The 17,106-nt window shown below is 35.7% G+C and overlaps 1 protein-coding gene across 1 annotated transcript; it reads right to left on the reverse strand.

Annotated features, from left to right (window-relative positions):
* Window positions 1-11,263: 11,263 nt before the first annotated feature.
* LOC104902498 (uncharacterized) lies at window positions 11,264-12,355 on the reverse strand. The gene has a single exon (XM_010690284.3). The coding sequence runs from the start codon at window positions 12,353-12,355 to the stop codon at window positions 11,264-11,266; it is 1,092 nt and encodes a 363-aa protein (XP_010688586.3).
* Between the last annotated feature and the right edge of the window lie 4,751 nt (window positions 12,356-17,106).

Below are 17,106 nucleotides of genomic sequence, written 5' to 3' on the forward strand. Positions count from 1 at the left end.
CATGATTATATGAAGTATATGAATTTGAAATACAAAATACAACGGATGAAATAACATAGTGACATCTAACACATGAAACAATTTATCAAAAGTAACATATATATACAATGAGAAGTTTAACATGTACATTACAGTTGTCGTATGTTTACCACAATTAAGTTTATAAAGAAGATGAGTCTGTGAACTTAAGTGTCCCATATTGGGTTAGTTAGCTAATGGAAATTGGGCTTTCTATATAAATAATATATTATTGGGGAGTAAGATAAACAATTTTAAAGTGTTTTCTGGTAGGGTGCTTTAAGGTGTAAGCAAAGGTGGTGGGATAGTATTTGCGTTTATTTGATTTTTTCTTGTGATGAAAGCGAGAAGGTGAGAAAGTCTCATCTTTAACTGGCTAAATAAAAATAAGCGGTTTGAAGAATATAATTTGGTAGAGAAGAGTAAATGTGGCACTCAAAATCCCTTGCCTTTTTCTTTGCTTTCTATCTATATTTTCTTGAATCAACACTTTGAATAGGATCTAACTGACGCATATGATGAAATTTTAGTTAATTAGTATGGATTAAATAGAAAGAGGAAAGAGAGTGATTTAAGAATGATGAGATTTATGATTGCTCCTGGAAATTGTTTGTCTTAGACTACATGTTACGTGTAGCACCAGCAGTACATCATCATTATTGTTCTTGTTGTCATCATTATTATGATCTAAAAATTGCTATTTTTACTACTCAAAGTTGTCATGTTACTAGTTTATATCACATATAACCACGAGTTGAGTTCAATATTTGTTAAAGTTATGATGTATGGTGCACAACAACATAAACTTTTATTCATCGCCCCAAAAGTACTTCAAATCACTATAAAAAAAGAGTTGAAATTACATCTCTTACCTTTTCTTTCTTTTTCCCTAAACCACCACCACCCCCACTATCAGCCACCTCACTCCACCACCATCCACCTCCTGCCACCACCACCCCATTGCCATAGCCTCCCACCAGCCACCTAGAAGGAGTCGAATTTTTTTTAGGTTGATGGGCGGACGTCTGCCTTGGAAGTTCGTCCCATGGAGCGAACGTCTGGCCTGGACGTTCGGGGCCAGAGGTTCGCTCCGTGGGCCGAACGTCCAGGGCAGACGTTCGGGCCATTGGGCGAACGTCCAGGTCAAACGTTCGCCCGTCGTCTTAAAAAAAATTCGACTGTTTCCAAGTGGTTGGTGGAGGAGGTGGCAGTGGGGAGGTAGGTGATAGCGGGTGGTTGCAGGGGGGCAGGTGGTGGTGGGTGGTGTCGAAAAGAGGAAGGGTAAAATAGTCTATAAAAATGAACTTGGGGTGATTTTAAGTAAATTTGGGGTGACGTTTGTGAATGTCCCACATCGATAAAAGAATAGACTTTATAATGCAAAGAGGTTACTCCCTTATGTAGAACATCTTTTATCATGTGAAGTGGACTCTCTCTTCTTATGATGGGTATGACTTAAGCCCATACTTACCATGATATCATAGCCTACTCCAGTACCATCATTTATAACCGATTATTAAACGGATCGTCAATAACTTAATCTAGCAATGTGTGATATTGATTTGATATTTTGAGTCTTATGGGCCGGATCAGGCAACTGGCGACATGCCCTGTCCATCTCCTATGTCTGGCAAGACCAATCTATACCTATCCTACAATTTCATATATTTTTATGGACTAGTGAAGTTAATTTATTCGTTGATACTTGGTGCGATTAGTGCAATCCCTACTTAGGTCTAGGCCCAATTTCATGCAATCAGGTTTTCATCTTCGATATCTAATACTACAATTTCACAAGCCTTTTGGTTTTGGGCTAATGATTCAGCCATTAAATGTGATTTTGGCCATTTCAGATGTTCCATTGATTTTAGGAAATGCTCTAAAATTACTCTACTAGTACCAAAAAGTGTGTTAAGTACTAATATTATTTGTTAATGTCCAATTAGTTTATTGGTTCGGATAATGTGTTGAGTCATTGTTTGTAGTATAATATTGATTTTTTTATTAGATCTAGTGAAATATGAAATATATAGTGTGAGATTAAATTAAGTTGTAGTTTGAGATTAAAATTTTATCAAAATTATTTTATTAAATTTTATCAAAATTAATATTCGTCGTCTTGTAGCCATCTTCATTTGTTCGACATGCGCTACAAGGCCGGTCACCGGTCGGACCCACGCGCAACCAAGGGATATCAGTAGCAAACCGATCCTCCTGGCTAATACCCGCCGTCTTATACTGATAGTTGTTCCCTTTCTTCCCTTCCGCCACTTCAATTTCATTTTCGAATATACTCTTATGGCTTCTTTTATTAAGTTGAATGATGATATAGATTTTTAATGAAATCAAGGATTGAGCTAGAATGTTATTCTAAAATTGTATGAACAAATTAACCTACTTTAATTCGAATGCATAACAACAAGTGTGAAAGAAAAAGATTAATCCATCATCTACTACACTCTCATATATATTATCAAGATCAATGATAAGAGTATGGTTTTTTCATGGCAACTAAAAGTTAAACTAATGCATATTATAAATAAAATAACTTATTTTGTTATAACGGATGTGTTGTAGTTTGATTAATGCGGAACAGAAAATCAATGAAATAATGAAGGTGAGAAAATAATAAAGATGAACAAACAAAGAACACAAGGATTTACGTGGTTCAGTCAAATTTGATCTACATCCACAGGTGGGGGATTAGAGCTTCTTCACTATAATGGAGAAAATCAGAGAGAATAATACAAGAGTCCTAAATCTAGAGGCTAAAAGTGTTTCATAAGTTGTGTTAATAATGATGAACACTAAGAGCCCTTTTATAATCATAAGGAACCCGTACAAACCCTAAAAGATAACTTAAAACGAAAAATATATCGAAAAACGCGTTCAGCGTTCAAAACTGCGCACCGCCCGACCGTGTCGGGCGAAATCCGCCCGGTCGGGCCCGGGACGAAACAGCTTCGTCAGTTTTTCGTAAAACAGTCATAACTTTCTCGTTTCTCATCGAAATTGGGCATATGACCTATCGTTGGAAAGCTCTTTGAACAAGCTATCACCTCCAATTTGAATCACATCAAAATCATTTATATATTGAGAGATATGTGCATTCAAAGTTAGCCTTATGCCATTCACAAGATTTCAAGTCATATTTAACAAATCTCCACCTTGACTTGAAACCGATCAAACAAGGTAACTCCACCTTAAACCAAAAAAGATGCTCAACCAAAAAACACCATAGAACCTCCACCTTAAGCAAAATTCCATAAACCTACCCATTGTAGGCAATCCAGAAAACGGACATCTTCTATAATTGTGTACCGATGCGTCTTCTAACACAAAATCCGTATACAAAACCATCACATGGCCTAGATCGAGAGTATAAAGTCACCAACGCTAGCATGCTTCATCAAATTGACCAAACTCTCTTCAAACACGTCTTCATCTCAACAACAAATTCAAAGGCAATTCTAGAAATCGAATGACAACAATAATTTCTAAATTGCAATTGTACTTAATAAACACAAAAGTACCAAATTTGAGATAAGAAATAGCATAACTCAAAATCTAATGCATAACCAAGATTGCTAATTTATTATAAACTCAAAAACAATCTATCATAGACTCCATAGCAAAATCCACACGGTTTCTCGTTTTACCAAGAGATCTCAAAAGGGCACCAAACATAAAGAGATCGTAGAAACCGCAGCCCCAAATCTTGTAACCCTAAAGTGCAAGATCATCATCAAAAACAGTGTCGGCAATATTTGCAGATTGACCCTCATTGGACCTTTCTCCACTTTTCTTCTTTAATTTCCAACACTCAGATTTAATATGACCCTTCACATGACAATAGTTACAGATTTTTCCAGAATTCTTTCCACCATGAGCACAAAAGCATTTGTGTTAGCAGAATTATTAGATTTATTAACTAATTTATTGTCAATTAAATCTCTCTGAGTTAAGGCCTCCTTAACATCCTGCAAACTCAAATCATCTTTACCATATAATAAGGTATCTCGAAAGTGCTTATACGAAGGTGGTAAAGAACACAACAACCTAATAGCCATATCCTCATCATCGATCTCAACATCGATGTTTTGCAAATCCATAATTATAGAGAAGAATTCATCTAAATGAGACTCAAGTGGTTTACCTTCTTCTAGACTGAGATCATGAAGTCTAGATTTTAGTAGTAGACGGTTGGTCACAGATTTTGTCATATAAAGTGACTCCAACTTCAACCACAAACTCGCAGCAGTCGTCTCTTTGGCAACCTCTCTCAAAACTTCATTAGATAGACTTAAATGAATTGCTGAGAGTGCCTTCAAATCCATATCCTCCCACTGATCATCCGTCATATCCGAAGGCTTTTTGGATGCACCTACCAAAGCCTTGTAACAACCACTTTGAACCAGGATGGCTTTCATCTTTAATTGCCATAGGCCAAAATTTACTTGCCTATCAAATTTCTCAATATTGTATTTCATTGACATAATGAAAAAATCAAACTTTTTCTATAAACACTTAAGATCTTAAAACAACCAAGCTCTGATACCAGTTTGTTATAACGGATGTGTTGTAGTTTGATTAATGCGGAACAGAAAATCAATGAAATAATGAAGGTGAGAAAATAATAAAGATGAACAAACAAAGAACACAAGGATTTACGTGGTTCAGTCAAATTTGATCTACATCCACAGGTGGGGGATTAGAGCTTCTTCACTATAATGGAGAAAATCAGAGAGAATAATACAAGAGTCCTAAATCTAGAGGCTAAAAGTGTTTCATAAGTTGTGTTAATAATGATGAACACTAAGAGCCCTTTTATAATCATAAGGAACCCGTACAAACCCTAAAAGATAACTTAAAACGAAAAATATATCGAAAAACGCGTTCAGCGTTCAAAACTGCGCACCGCCCGACCGTGTCGGGCGAAATCCGCCCGGTCGGGCCCGGGACGAAACAGCTTCGTCAGTTTTTCGTAAAACAGTCATAACTTTCTCGTTTCTCATCGAAATTGGGCATATGACCTATCGTTGGAAAGCTCTTTGAACAAGCTATCACCTCCAATTTGAATCACATCAAAATCATTTATATATTGAGAGATATGTGCATTCAAAGTTAGCCTTATGCCATTCACAAGATTTCAAGTCATATTTAACATATTTTCTTATATAAAATAAAATCTTTCTAACGCGAAATGATATTAGTTGTTTCAAAAACTAGTAATCGAATTTTTGGTATTTCCCAAGTGTATACAACGTCACATGATATATTAGTGGGGCCGTGGGGGCAGTAGTCATGTACAGATGTACTCCATCAACTTTTAAAAATAATGCAACCAAGAAGAAAACAAAAACATGGAGTACGTGAGTATTGTGAATATGTTGGTGCATGATTCAACCTTCAGCTCACCCCTCTCCCCTAACTTTCGGGTAGAGATAGTCAATAGTACTACTGTACTAGCCAATTCAACCCATCCAACTAGGGTTGGCAATGAGTCGGGTTGGGTCAAGATTAGGTTGGGTTGTTGGGTTGAGAATTCCATGACCCAACCTAACCTGTTAACTTAAACGGGTTGAGATTTACAACCCAACTTTATAATAAACGGGTCATCCTTCAGGTTGATCCGTTTAATTTTTTTTTTCGTGTTTTTTTCTAGAAAAAAAAAAAAACACAATTTATTTGCAAATAACAATAGGCAGTAAATTAAAATTAAGTCATTACATAACCATATGATAATATTGTTCAAAATCAACCTAACTTTTGTTCAAAATCAACACAAATGTTCATTTAGGTGGAAATCTAATATCCCTAACCTTTTAAGTAGTGCTAGGATTTTTACTTTATTACTTTATGGTCCAGCCCAAATTTTTTGGGTTGAAATCTGAATTGAGTTAGGGATTTTTTTTAGCTTGTTTTTTCATAAATGGGTTAGGTGGGTCAAAATCAAGTTGGAATTTTCAACCTGACCCAACCCATTTAATTAATCGGGTTGAGTCAGGTTGACCCATTTTGGGTTCATGTTGGGTTGGCGGGTTGGGTAATGTTTTGCCAGCTCTACATCCAATCCAACCTACTTCATAGGTCGTGTGGGTCGGGTCTGCAAAAAGTCCGAGCCAGTAAACAGTATATAGGCTACAATACTTTTATCTTTTGTAGAGTCTTTTGTGGGGATAGACCAGGGTAATAAAGCATTTTATTGGAATATATCTCACTAAAATTTTTTTGTGAGGATATACCAACTTAAATTTAAGTTTTGTTAAAAGGTATAAAAACATGATTTCTGGCGAAAAAGTCAAATTTTCGACCTTTGACTTGGTTGGAACTCGCGAGTGAGCCACAAAGTAACAATGATGAAGTTGGAGAAAAATGAATGTAATAGAAGCAATTGAATATCACACACTATACAAAAGAGTAATTAAGTAAGTCAAAGGCCGAAAATTTGACTTTCTCGCCGAAAATAGTGTTTTTTATACCTTTTAACAAAACTTAAATTTAGGTTAGTATATCTTAAAAAAAAAATGAGGTATATCCCCGCAAAATATCCTATTATCCTGATATATCCCCGCAAAAAACTCTCTTTTGTATGTTGCTTTCAACCTTTTTTCTTTTCCTTTTAAAGGGAAAGCAACAATTGCTAGAGTTCCTTAGCTGCTTCTATTCATCTTCTTCCTTTTCTCTGTCCTCTCTGTTGTGAACTGATTTTACCACTCACATTCACATAGCTGGAATGTCTTTTGAGCATGATGTGACGACGACAATGTTAAAAAGGAACTTGTATTATTGCAATTAGCTTGTTCCACTAGTTTGTTTCATGTGAAGATTTTGACTCCTTTTTAGCCACTAAGATAATTGGAGATGGATTTTTTTAAATGTCTCCTACAACCAATAATAGTATCTAATTCACCTCCGTTTAATAAGAAGACAAACATCAAGGTAACATAAGCTAATAATATCTGTAGATTTTAACTATTGACGTTGTCAATAAACTTCTATATACATGGTTATATAAAAAAAAAATTACTAAAGTCCTGTACACTCCAATTTACAAGTATAATATTGTGTAAAAGTGAATCTTAAAAGGTTAGGAAAGTTTATAATTAATTAAATTTAATAACCTATAATTGTTTTTAACCTCTTAAAAGTAGTGGAGGTGATAATGTGAATATATGATCCTATTATCTAATTCCTACATTTCTTATATATCTTCCTTCTTTATGTTTCAATTTGTTCCTTGAAAATTTTCTACCATTGGGTTGTTTGGCAATTAGAGTTTTGGAGCAAAAAGAGAGGTTTGGACCACTTTTAGAGTTTTAACTAGTCAAATTTCTAAAAGGTGTGTTTGGTAAAAGAGAGTTTTAGAGAGAGTTTTGGAATGAAAACTGTCAAAATGAAAAAGCTCCTATTATGAGCTTTTTCTTTAGAGGATTAGGTAGGAATATGTTTAATGACTTTTTTGCATCTAATAATAATACTACACATATGTATTAAAATGTCTATAAATGTCATTTACACAAACAAATGGCAATAAGCTCTTTAGTAATCAGTTATTTTTTACCAAACACATTTATAAAAAAGGTTATCAAATCAGCAGTCAAATCTGCTGAACAAAAAGTTAAAACTCTAACAGCAAACTCTAAACTCTAACAGCTAAACTGTAACAGCCCTCCCTAGTTAGCAGCTTACTTATGACTAACTCTAATTAATTAAATGAATAAGCTACTAATTAGAGATGCTGTTAGTACAGATTCCTAACCCCCTTTGCCCTTGGAAGATTAAGAACCTGCATAAATCTGAGCATATTTTATGAAAATCCACTTAAAATACTTAATTATTACATCGTAGTCTAAGTAATTAAAAGTTGAGTCCAAAAATATAAGTTACATCCCATAATTAATTTATACAATAACATCACGCAGCAGCAAAACATATCACATTTATTTACACTTTTAAAATTCGGAGCGTATCGATTATAATTACTTAATCGTCATTAACTTAATTAATTACGGATTATTGATTCTAATATTAGCTTAATAATTCAGGCTATTACACTCTACCACCCTTAAAGAAGTTTCGTCCCGAAACTTATAACATACCTTGGAACAACTGGGGGTATCGCTCTTGCATATCTCTTTCTTTTTCCCAGGTTGCTTCTTCTGTTCCGTGATTGGTCCATAATACCTTGACTAAAGGTATGGTTTGATTTCGCAATACTTTTTCTCGTTTATCCAGAATCTTTATAGGCCTCTCCTCATAACACAACGATTCATCTATTTGCAATGGTTCGTAGGATAGCACATGTGAAGGATCATGTATATATCTTCGTAGTTGCGAGACGTGAAAAACATTGTGCACCCTAGACAGTTCTATTGGTAAGGCTAATTCATATGCGACTTCACCGATTCTGCGCAAAATCTCAAATGGTCCTATGAATTTAGGACTCAATTTTCCTCACAGTCCAAATCTTTTCACCCCTTTAGTCGGTGAAATACGGAGAAACACTTTATCTCCTTCTTTAAATTCCAGCTTCGTTCTCCTCAAATCAGCATATTTCTTTTGTCGATCTTGTGCGATTTTCATTTTCTCCCGTATTACTCGAACCTGCTCCATTGTATCTTGAATCAACTCAGGTCCGACCGGTATCCCTGGACTTACGTCATCCCAACAAATAGGTGTTCGACATTTACGCCCATACAAAGCTTCATATGGAGCCATACCAATACTAGATTGATAACTGTTATTATAGGAAAATTCTATTAATGCCAATTTGTCCTCCCAAGAGCCTTTAAATTCCAATACACAGGCTCGTAACATATCTTCTAATATTTGGATTACTCGCTCCGTTTGCCCATCTGTTGCTGGATGGAATGCTGTGCTAAATTTCTGAGTCGACCCCAAAGCTTCTTGCAATTTCTCCCAGAAATGTGACAGGAACCGGGTATCTCGGTCAGAAATAATGGTGGTTGGAACGCCATGCAATCGAACAATTTCTCTGATATATGCATCTGCTAGCTGTTTCTTGCTCCAAGTTACTCCCATGGGAATAAACTGAGCTGTCTTTGTCAATCTGTCCACTACCACCCATATAGAATCATTTCCCCTTCTTGATTTAGGTAATCCTGATACAAAGTCCATGGAATACACCATCTTCCATTTAAACGAATACTTCCATCCGCATATTCTTGGAAGTCCGTTATCTCATTCTTTTCTATCTTTAACTTCAACTCCTTGATGAAATCATCTTTATCCTGCTTTTCCCTAATTTCTTCAAAGAGAGACGGTTTCATCATAATTGCATTTAATTCTCCTTGTAATTGACCTCTTGCAACCACTCGCAAATCTAATTGTACCAGCTCGTTATACAATTCCTCTGGCACTGATATCAATGCATTCACTTCCCGACGAGGTCTTCTACTTAGAGCATCTGCAACTTTATTTGCTTTTCCCGGATGATATTGAATGTCTATATCATAATCTTTAAGTAATTCCAACCATCTCCGTTGCCTCATATTCATCTCCTTCTGGGTGAAGATATATTTTAAACTCTTATGATCAGTATAAACCTTGCAAGAGACTCCATATAAATAATGTCTCCACAATTTCAATGCAAAGACGACTGCTGCCAACTCCAAATCATGCACAGGATAATTCTTTTCATGAATCTTCAATTGCCTGGAAGCGTAAGCTATAACCCGCTGGTTCTGCATTAACACACATCCTAATCCTTCCTGAGAGGCATCACTATAAACCTCAAATCCTTCTGTCCCAGAAGGTAGAGCTAAGACTGGAGCGCTAGTCAATCTTTCTTCTAACTCCCGAAAAGCTTTCTCACATTTCTCCGTCCACTGAAATCTTGTATTCTTCTTGATCAAATTTGTAATCGGTAAAGCTATTCGCGAAAAATTCTCCACAAATCTTCTATAATATCCAGCAAGCCCAAGAAAACTTCTAACTTCCCCAACATTTGTAGGTGCAGGCCACTCTTTTACCGCTTTTATCTTTTCAGGGTCCACTACTATACCTTCTTTGGTTACAACATGCCCTAAGAACATTACTTGATCCAACCAAAAATCACACTTAATTACTCAGCTTTGCATAGAGTTTCTCTCTTCGCAATATTTCTAATACCTCCCTCAAATGTTCTTCATGCTCTTGGCGATCTTTTGAATACACCAATATATCATCAATGAAAATTACTACAAACCGATCGAGCAAAGGCTTAAAATACCTCTGCATCAGATCCATAAAAGCTGCTGGTGCATTTGTGAGTCCAAACGGCATCACCACAAACTCATAATGCCCATATCTAGTTCTGAATGCTATTTTCGGTATATCTTCCTCCACGATGCGCATTTGATGATACCCCGACCTTAAATCGATCTTTGAGAATATTCCTGCCCCCTTCAACTGATCGAACAAATCATCAATTCTGGGTAATGGATATCTGTTCCGGATTGTGATTTTATTAATTTCCCGATAATCTATACACAATCTCATCGTACCATCCTTTTTCTTCACAAACAACACTGGTGCGCCCCATGGAGACACACTAGGTCGGATATAACCTTTCTGCAACAATTCTTCTAATTGCTTTTTCAATTCAGCCATTTCTGCAGGAGCCATCCTATAAGGAGCTCTACATATCGGTGTCGCCCCCGGCACCAGATCAATATGAAAATCAACCACCCGATGCGGTGGCAATCCCGGTAAGTCTCCTGGGAATACATCCTGGAAATCTCTTACCACTGGAATTTCTTCAATTCTCCTTTCCTCCTTTTTACCCCCTTCTATTTGATTCACATACCCCATACCTTCAGGTATTATCTCTGTATCATTCTTAATTATCACTTCACCTTTTTCCATCGGTTTTACCATTTCTTCTTTATACACAATGTTATCTCCGCATGGAGACCTCAATCTGACGGCTCTAGCATAACATTCTATCACCGCTCTATTTTTACTTAACCAATTCATCCCCAAAATCACATCATAATAATCCAAATTAAAGGGTATCAGATCTACCCGCAATTCGGACCCTGCTATTCTAATTTCACAATTTCTAAATATCCATTTACAACATATCGACTCCCCATTTGGATACTAATATGCATATTTAAAGGTTGCACACATGGTCTACACGGCAGATTGCTAACAAACACATTTGAAACAAATGAATGTGAAGCTCCAGAATCAAATAACACCTTAGCCATCGAGTTACATACAAGAAATCTCCCTGAAATTACATTACCTGGAACTCCTGCAGCTCAGGAATCTCCTTCGCTTCTGTCTTAACAGCAAATAACTTCCCTGCTGCTTTCCCTTGATTGCCATGCTGAATCCCTTTTCCGGCCCTCCCTTGACTTGAACTTCCTTCTCCAGCTGCCAGCATCAACATATTCCCTGGTTTATTATTTCCTCCTATCCTTCCTGATTCCTTCCACAAAGGGCACTCACTAATTCGATGCCCAACATTTTTACATTTAAAACACACCATTTGCCCCGAACAATTTTTGCCATAATGATTCTTCCCACAACGATTGCACTTCCATTCTGTTCTACCTCCTCTGCCATTCCCAGCTAGCCCTCTGAACTGAGTTGGGGTTGTCATTTCTGTTTTTGCCTTCTTGAATCCCCCTTCTTTAAATTTTCCTCCATTTCTTCTCTTTCTGAACTCCTCATCCTTCATCTCAATTCTCTCTTGTTCCAGAGCACGATCATACAACTCTTCAAAGGTGGTATATGTCCCAATTCGTTTCTGATACTTTAAATTCAGACCCTCAAAGAATCGCATCATTTTCACCCTTTCATTACTCACGAAGTCAGGTGCAAATCGAGACAATTCAAGAAATTTTGCTGCATACTCCAATACAGACATGTTCGCTTGCTTCAGAAATAAAAATTCATTTTCCTTCATCCTCCGCAATGCTGGAGGAAAGAATTTATTCTTCATTTTCTCAACAAACTTTGTCCAAGTAACTTCTGATTTCTGAGCTATTCCCTTGGTGGTATTCCACCAAATGTCAGCTGGACCTTCCAAATAAAAAGTAGCCATCTTCACCTTCAAAGCTTCAGGGCAACTGACTACATCCAACATTTTGCTCATATATGTAATCCAATCCTCGAACTTGACGGGATCAGATTCACCGTCATAGGTGCGTGGCTTATGAGCAGCCAACCGCTTATAAAACTTCCCTTCATCGTCATTCTTATTCTGATTCTGTTTTTCCAGTATCTCCAAGAGTCGAGCATTCATCTCTTTCAGTTCTTGTATCTGCTTATCTTTATCATTCTCGACCTCTAGTGATTTGGATGCACCTTCTTGACTTGCCATTTCCTACATATTCAATTGCAATACTCAGTCAAATATTCATACACATTCTTTTCTTTTTACACTTACTTAATATAATGACTTCACAAATCTACTTCATATATATATATATATTTCATGATAGCATTGCAACCTTGCTGTTTATTTATATATGTTTTTGGATACAAACAAACTGATTCTTCCTTATTATTTAATTACACCTTTCATGCAACATACATACTAATCTTTAGATAAACTGAGCATTACATAAAGAAATAACATATTTCAGAAGTTCCCCTCCACTTTTCCTCCTTGGTACATTCCCTTGTTCAATCTAATTTATAAGGATCATAATAATAACCACTATCATCACTGCTAATTGGCGGAGTCTCCGGAACATAATCAGGCCCACAAATCTTACATCCTTCATCTTCCCCAAAAGTGGTACCAGATTGGTTTGAATTAGTAGTAGTACTTGACCCTTGCACTGTTGAGGTTCTTGAGGTAGAGTGACTCCTAGTCCCACTGGACGAACTCGATCCACCTCCAAACATTCCAGCCATCCGCTCTTCCTCTCTATGGGTAATACGATCATACATTTTCCTCCAATGTGGGTCATTTGGGTAAATTTGGCCCCGTCTCTGCCGTTCCAGAGTAATATCCATCTCTTGCCTAACTTCCTCCACTGTGCCTTCCCAGCGTATCAAGCTCTTATCTATATTTTTCATAGTCACTCCGTACCCTTGGATTGCCCCTGTAGCCACATACATTCTTAACAAACTCCAATAAGTTCTACGGAAACTAGCCCACGGTTCACAGCTCGGTAAAGTCTTTATTATGGCGTATGCCTGTATCCCAGTCCGCCAATAATGGTTATTACTAGTCGGCCCCATCAACTCGTTCCATTCCCGAATGTATCCTAATACCTCATTTGCATGATCAACAGCATCATCCCACCACTTACCAACAGCGGTATAGGTGTCAGGTTCTCTTAAATAGGGTACCTCCTGGTTAACACTCTCGCTGGATGATCTTGAAGCCATCTACACAGAATTCTAATATTTATAAAATCATAACATACATATTGTATGCACATAAACTTGATACACATAAACACATATTCACATCATCACATAAAATTTTTATTATTTTATTCTATTATTATCATTATTAATATATATATATATATATATATATATATATATATATATATATAATATATTATATATATATAATATATATATATATATATATATATATATATATATATATATATATATATATATATATATATATATATATATATATATATATATATATATATTTCGAAAATATAATTGCGAATATGTATATCATTATAAATTTCAAAATTCAAAATACTTAGTTTAATAAGTTTTCAAATCGTTTGCTCTGATACCAATGTAACAGCCCTCCCTAGTTAGCAGCTTACTTATGACTAACTCTAATTAATTAAATGAATAAGCTACTAATTAGAGATGTTGTTAGTACAGATTCCTAACCCCCCCTTGCCCTTGGAAGGTTAAGAACCTGCATAAATCTGAGCATAGTTTATGAAAATCCACTTAAAATACTTAATTATTACATCGTAGTCTAAGTAATTAAAAGTTGAGTCCAAAAATATAAGTTACATCCCATAATTAATTTATACAATAACATCACGCAGCTGCAAAACATATCACATTTATTTACACTTTTAAAATTCGGAGCGTATCGATTATAATTACTTAATCGTCATTAACTTAATTAATTATGGATTATTGATTCTAATATTAGCTTAATAATTCAGGCTATTACATAAACTCTAAACTCTATTTGCCAAATAGGGCCATTCTATTTGTTATAATTGTTTTTTCTTTTTGCTTTCACTTACTCCCATCAAATGGATGTACTTAGATCTGTTAGCAAGACCCTTATTTCTAACCAACTTTAATTTCTTAAACTCTCTCAAAATAAATCTATCATAGTAAAAAAAAAACTTTCCACTAACTCCCTCATTTAACTTGGTTTTCGTCAATATAATGATATGAAAATGTTCAAGCAATAGAGGGATCTCAAAACAATCTACAAACAATTATGTGCTCAAGAACGTGAATGTAATGGTTACTAGGACTGTTTATCGGCCGAGCCGAGCCCGAACTCTGGTCGGCTCGACTCATGTTCGTTTAAGTTTATTTGAGTTCGAGTCGAGTTTGAAGTTAAACGGGTTGAGTTTTGTCTGAGCCGAGTTTTGACCAAATGTTAAACGAGTCGAACTCGAACTATTCACGAACATGCTTGACTTGTTATTACCACTAGTTTTACATGTTTTCTTTGCGTTTCATTTTTAAAATTTTTGAGATTTGTAACCTTTATTTTGTTTTACAATGAAACTATTAACTTATTATTGTGTAATATTTGATTAAATATATTTACGTATATATATACATATTATTTTTCTATATAAAAGAATAACCTAATTAACTTGTTCACATATATTAGTTCTTTAGTTTGTAGCTTTGCTAATGTTCAAATTTGAAGTTGTAGCTTAGAGGCTAGAGCCTTAGCTTCACATATATTAGTTCTTTAGCTTGTAATCTCCAAATTTGAAGTTGAATGAAAAAGTAATCCATAAGGTGACTTTATGATACTATCTTTTAATAGTATAGATCATATATTTTTTTAGAGTCTCCTTCGGGAACTCCGTGTTAAAAAAATTTCCTATGGGCTCATGTTTTCCGCAGGACCACTCATCGAAAGGCCCAACAAGTCCCAAACCCCCTCAAACAATATTGAAGTTTTTTATTTCACCAAGATCTGAACCTTAATCCTCTCATGCGGAAGATAGGAAGAAGGCATACCATTGAATCCAACGATCCTATTTATTGTAAACCACATATGTGACGACGTGAGTTTCATGTCTTTGGATGACAAAGAAGTACATTATATATGTATATGAGGGAATGGGGTAACCTGAAACCGACCGCATTTTACCAGTGTATGCCCAATGATTGGGGTTGTATCCAACAATTTCTACGCTAAGCTTCCAGGATCAGGGCATCAGGCAATGGCCAAATAAAAATCTTTAAAACAGAACATGTAACATAATATATATTGGATAGATGGATAACTTTGTAATGTTCAAATTTGAAGTTGTAAGCTACTAGAGCCTTAGCTTGAATGAAAAAGAGAGCCATAAGGTGACTTTCATTATAGTATCTTGTAATATATATTATGTGTGTTGATAGTGCTTGTCAAAGGACCAACTCAACCAAAAGCTTAAGCTGATGGTTGAGGCCTTAGGAATAGATTTATACTCTATCACGCCCCCTCACTCAAGAGCCCTTTGGGCTTGAAGTGTGGATGTAGCACATGTCTCCCTTATACCTGGCGCTAAATATTCCACTGAGAAAAGAGGGGTGGATGAGATTTGAACCCGTGACCTTTTTGTCACGCTGGCTCTGATACCATGTCAAAGGACGAACTCAACCAAAAGCTTAAGCTGATGGTTGAGGCCCCAAGAATAGATTTATACTCTATTAGTGCTTATAAATTACTCCCTCCGTTTCATATTAATCTACACACTTTGACATTTTACACTATTCACAAATTGCACTTTGACCCTCGTTTGTGATTTATACGTGAATAAAAACATAGTCATGTGGGATCATGTATTTTATTAATATGTACTTTTTATAATTTTTACAAATACAAAACAAAAGATATATGTCCTCAAAGTTTTACATTGGTATGCGTGAAAAGTGTAAGTGTGTAGATTAAAATGAAACGGAGGGAGTATGTTTCTAGCTAGGATCGAGCAATTGCCAAAGTTATTCCTATTTATGTTGAAATTTGCCTTACGACAGAATTAAAGTCAAGGACACGACAACACTATTTGGACTTATGAATCAAGCAAGTAATTAACGCAAAGGAGGATTCAAGGGAATGAACACAAGGAAATGGTGACGCGGAAAACCCCAATGAAGGTGGGTAAAAATCGCGAGTGGAGATGATTCACCAATACACTATCGATGATCGTTGTTCCAGATGAACCACAATCGTTACAATATATCTTTTGATCTAAGTACAAGAAGTAATATCAGTGGATGTGAATAATGAATAATTGTTGCTTGTATGCTTTTTTTATCAATAATGTCGTATCTTTTTTATGGCTTTTTATGTGCTTAAATACTGTAATCCTAAACTAAGATTTTACAACGGTTGTTCTTCCGGGAATCTAGGAGATTCTCCTCGTTATTCTCAACTCATCATATGCGCTCTAGCTTTGCTCAACTGCCAGTGCTTGTGATCTTACTTAGTCAAACACTCTTAATCTCGAGCCCTTCTTTCTCGAAATGTTAGTTAACAGCTTCGCTGAATTTGCCTCTGCGTCTTGTCCTTGCATCGTAACGTTAAGGACCTTAAGTCATCACGTCAACGTCAATCTATAAAATTCAGCCATAACAATTCCGTGTGTTGATAGCGCTTATAAATTATGACTTATAATCGGCAAAAATGGCAGATTGAAAGAGTAAATTTTATCTGAGCCTTTTTAAATATCTCCCATCTTTGATTGTCAACAATTATAAAAATTTCTATAAAACAAAACATGTAAGATAATATGTATTGGATAAAGGGAAATTTTTCTAATGTTCAAATTTGAAGTTGTAAGTTAGAGCCTTAGCTTGTAATCTCCACATGTAATAGTGATTACTTGTTGAATGAAAGAGAGCGCCATAGGCCCATAAGACGACTTTCATAATACTATCTTTTAATAT

This window comes from Beta vulgaris, chromosome 8 (assembly GCF_026745355.1).
Source record: "Beta vulgaris subsp. vulgaris cultivar EL10 chromosome 8, EL10.2, whole genome shotgun sequence".
Taxonomy (NCBI): Eukaryota; Viridiplantae; Streptophyta; class Magnoliopsida; order Caryophyllales; family Amaranthaceae; genus Beta; species Beta vulgaris.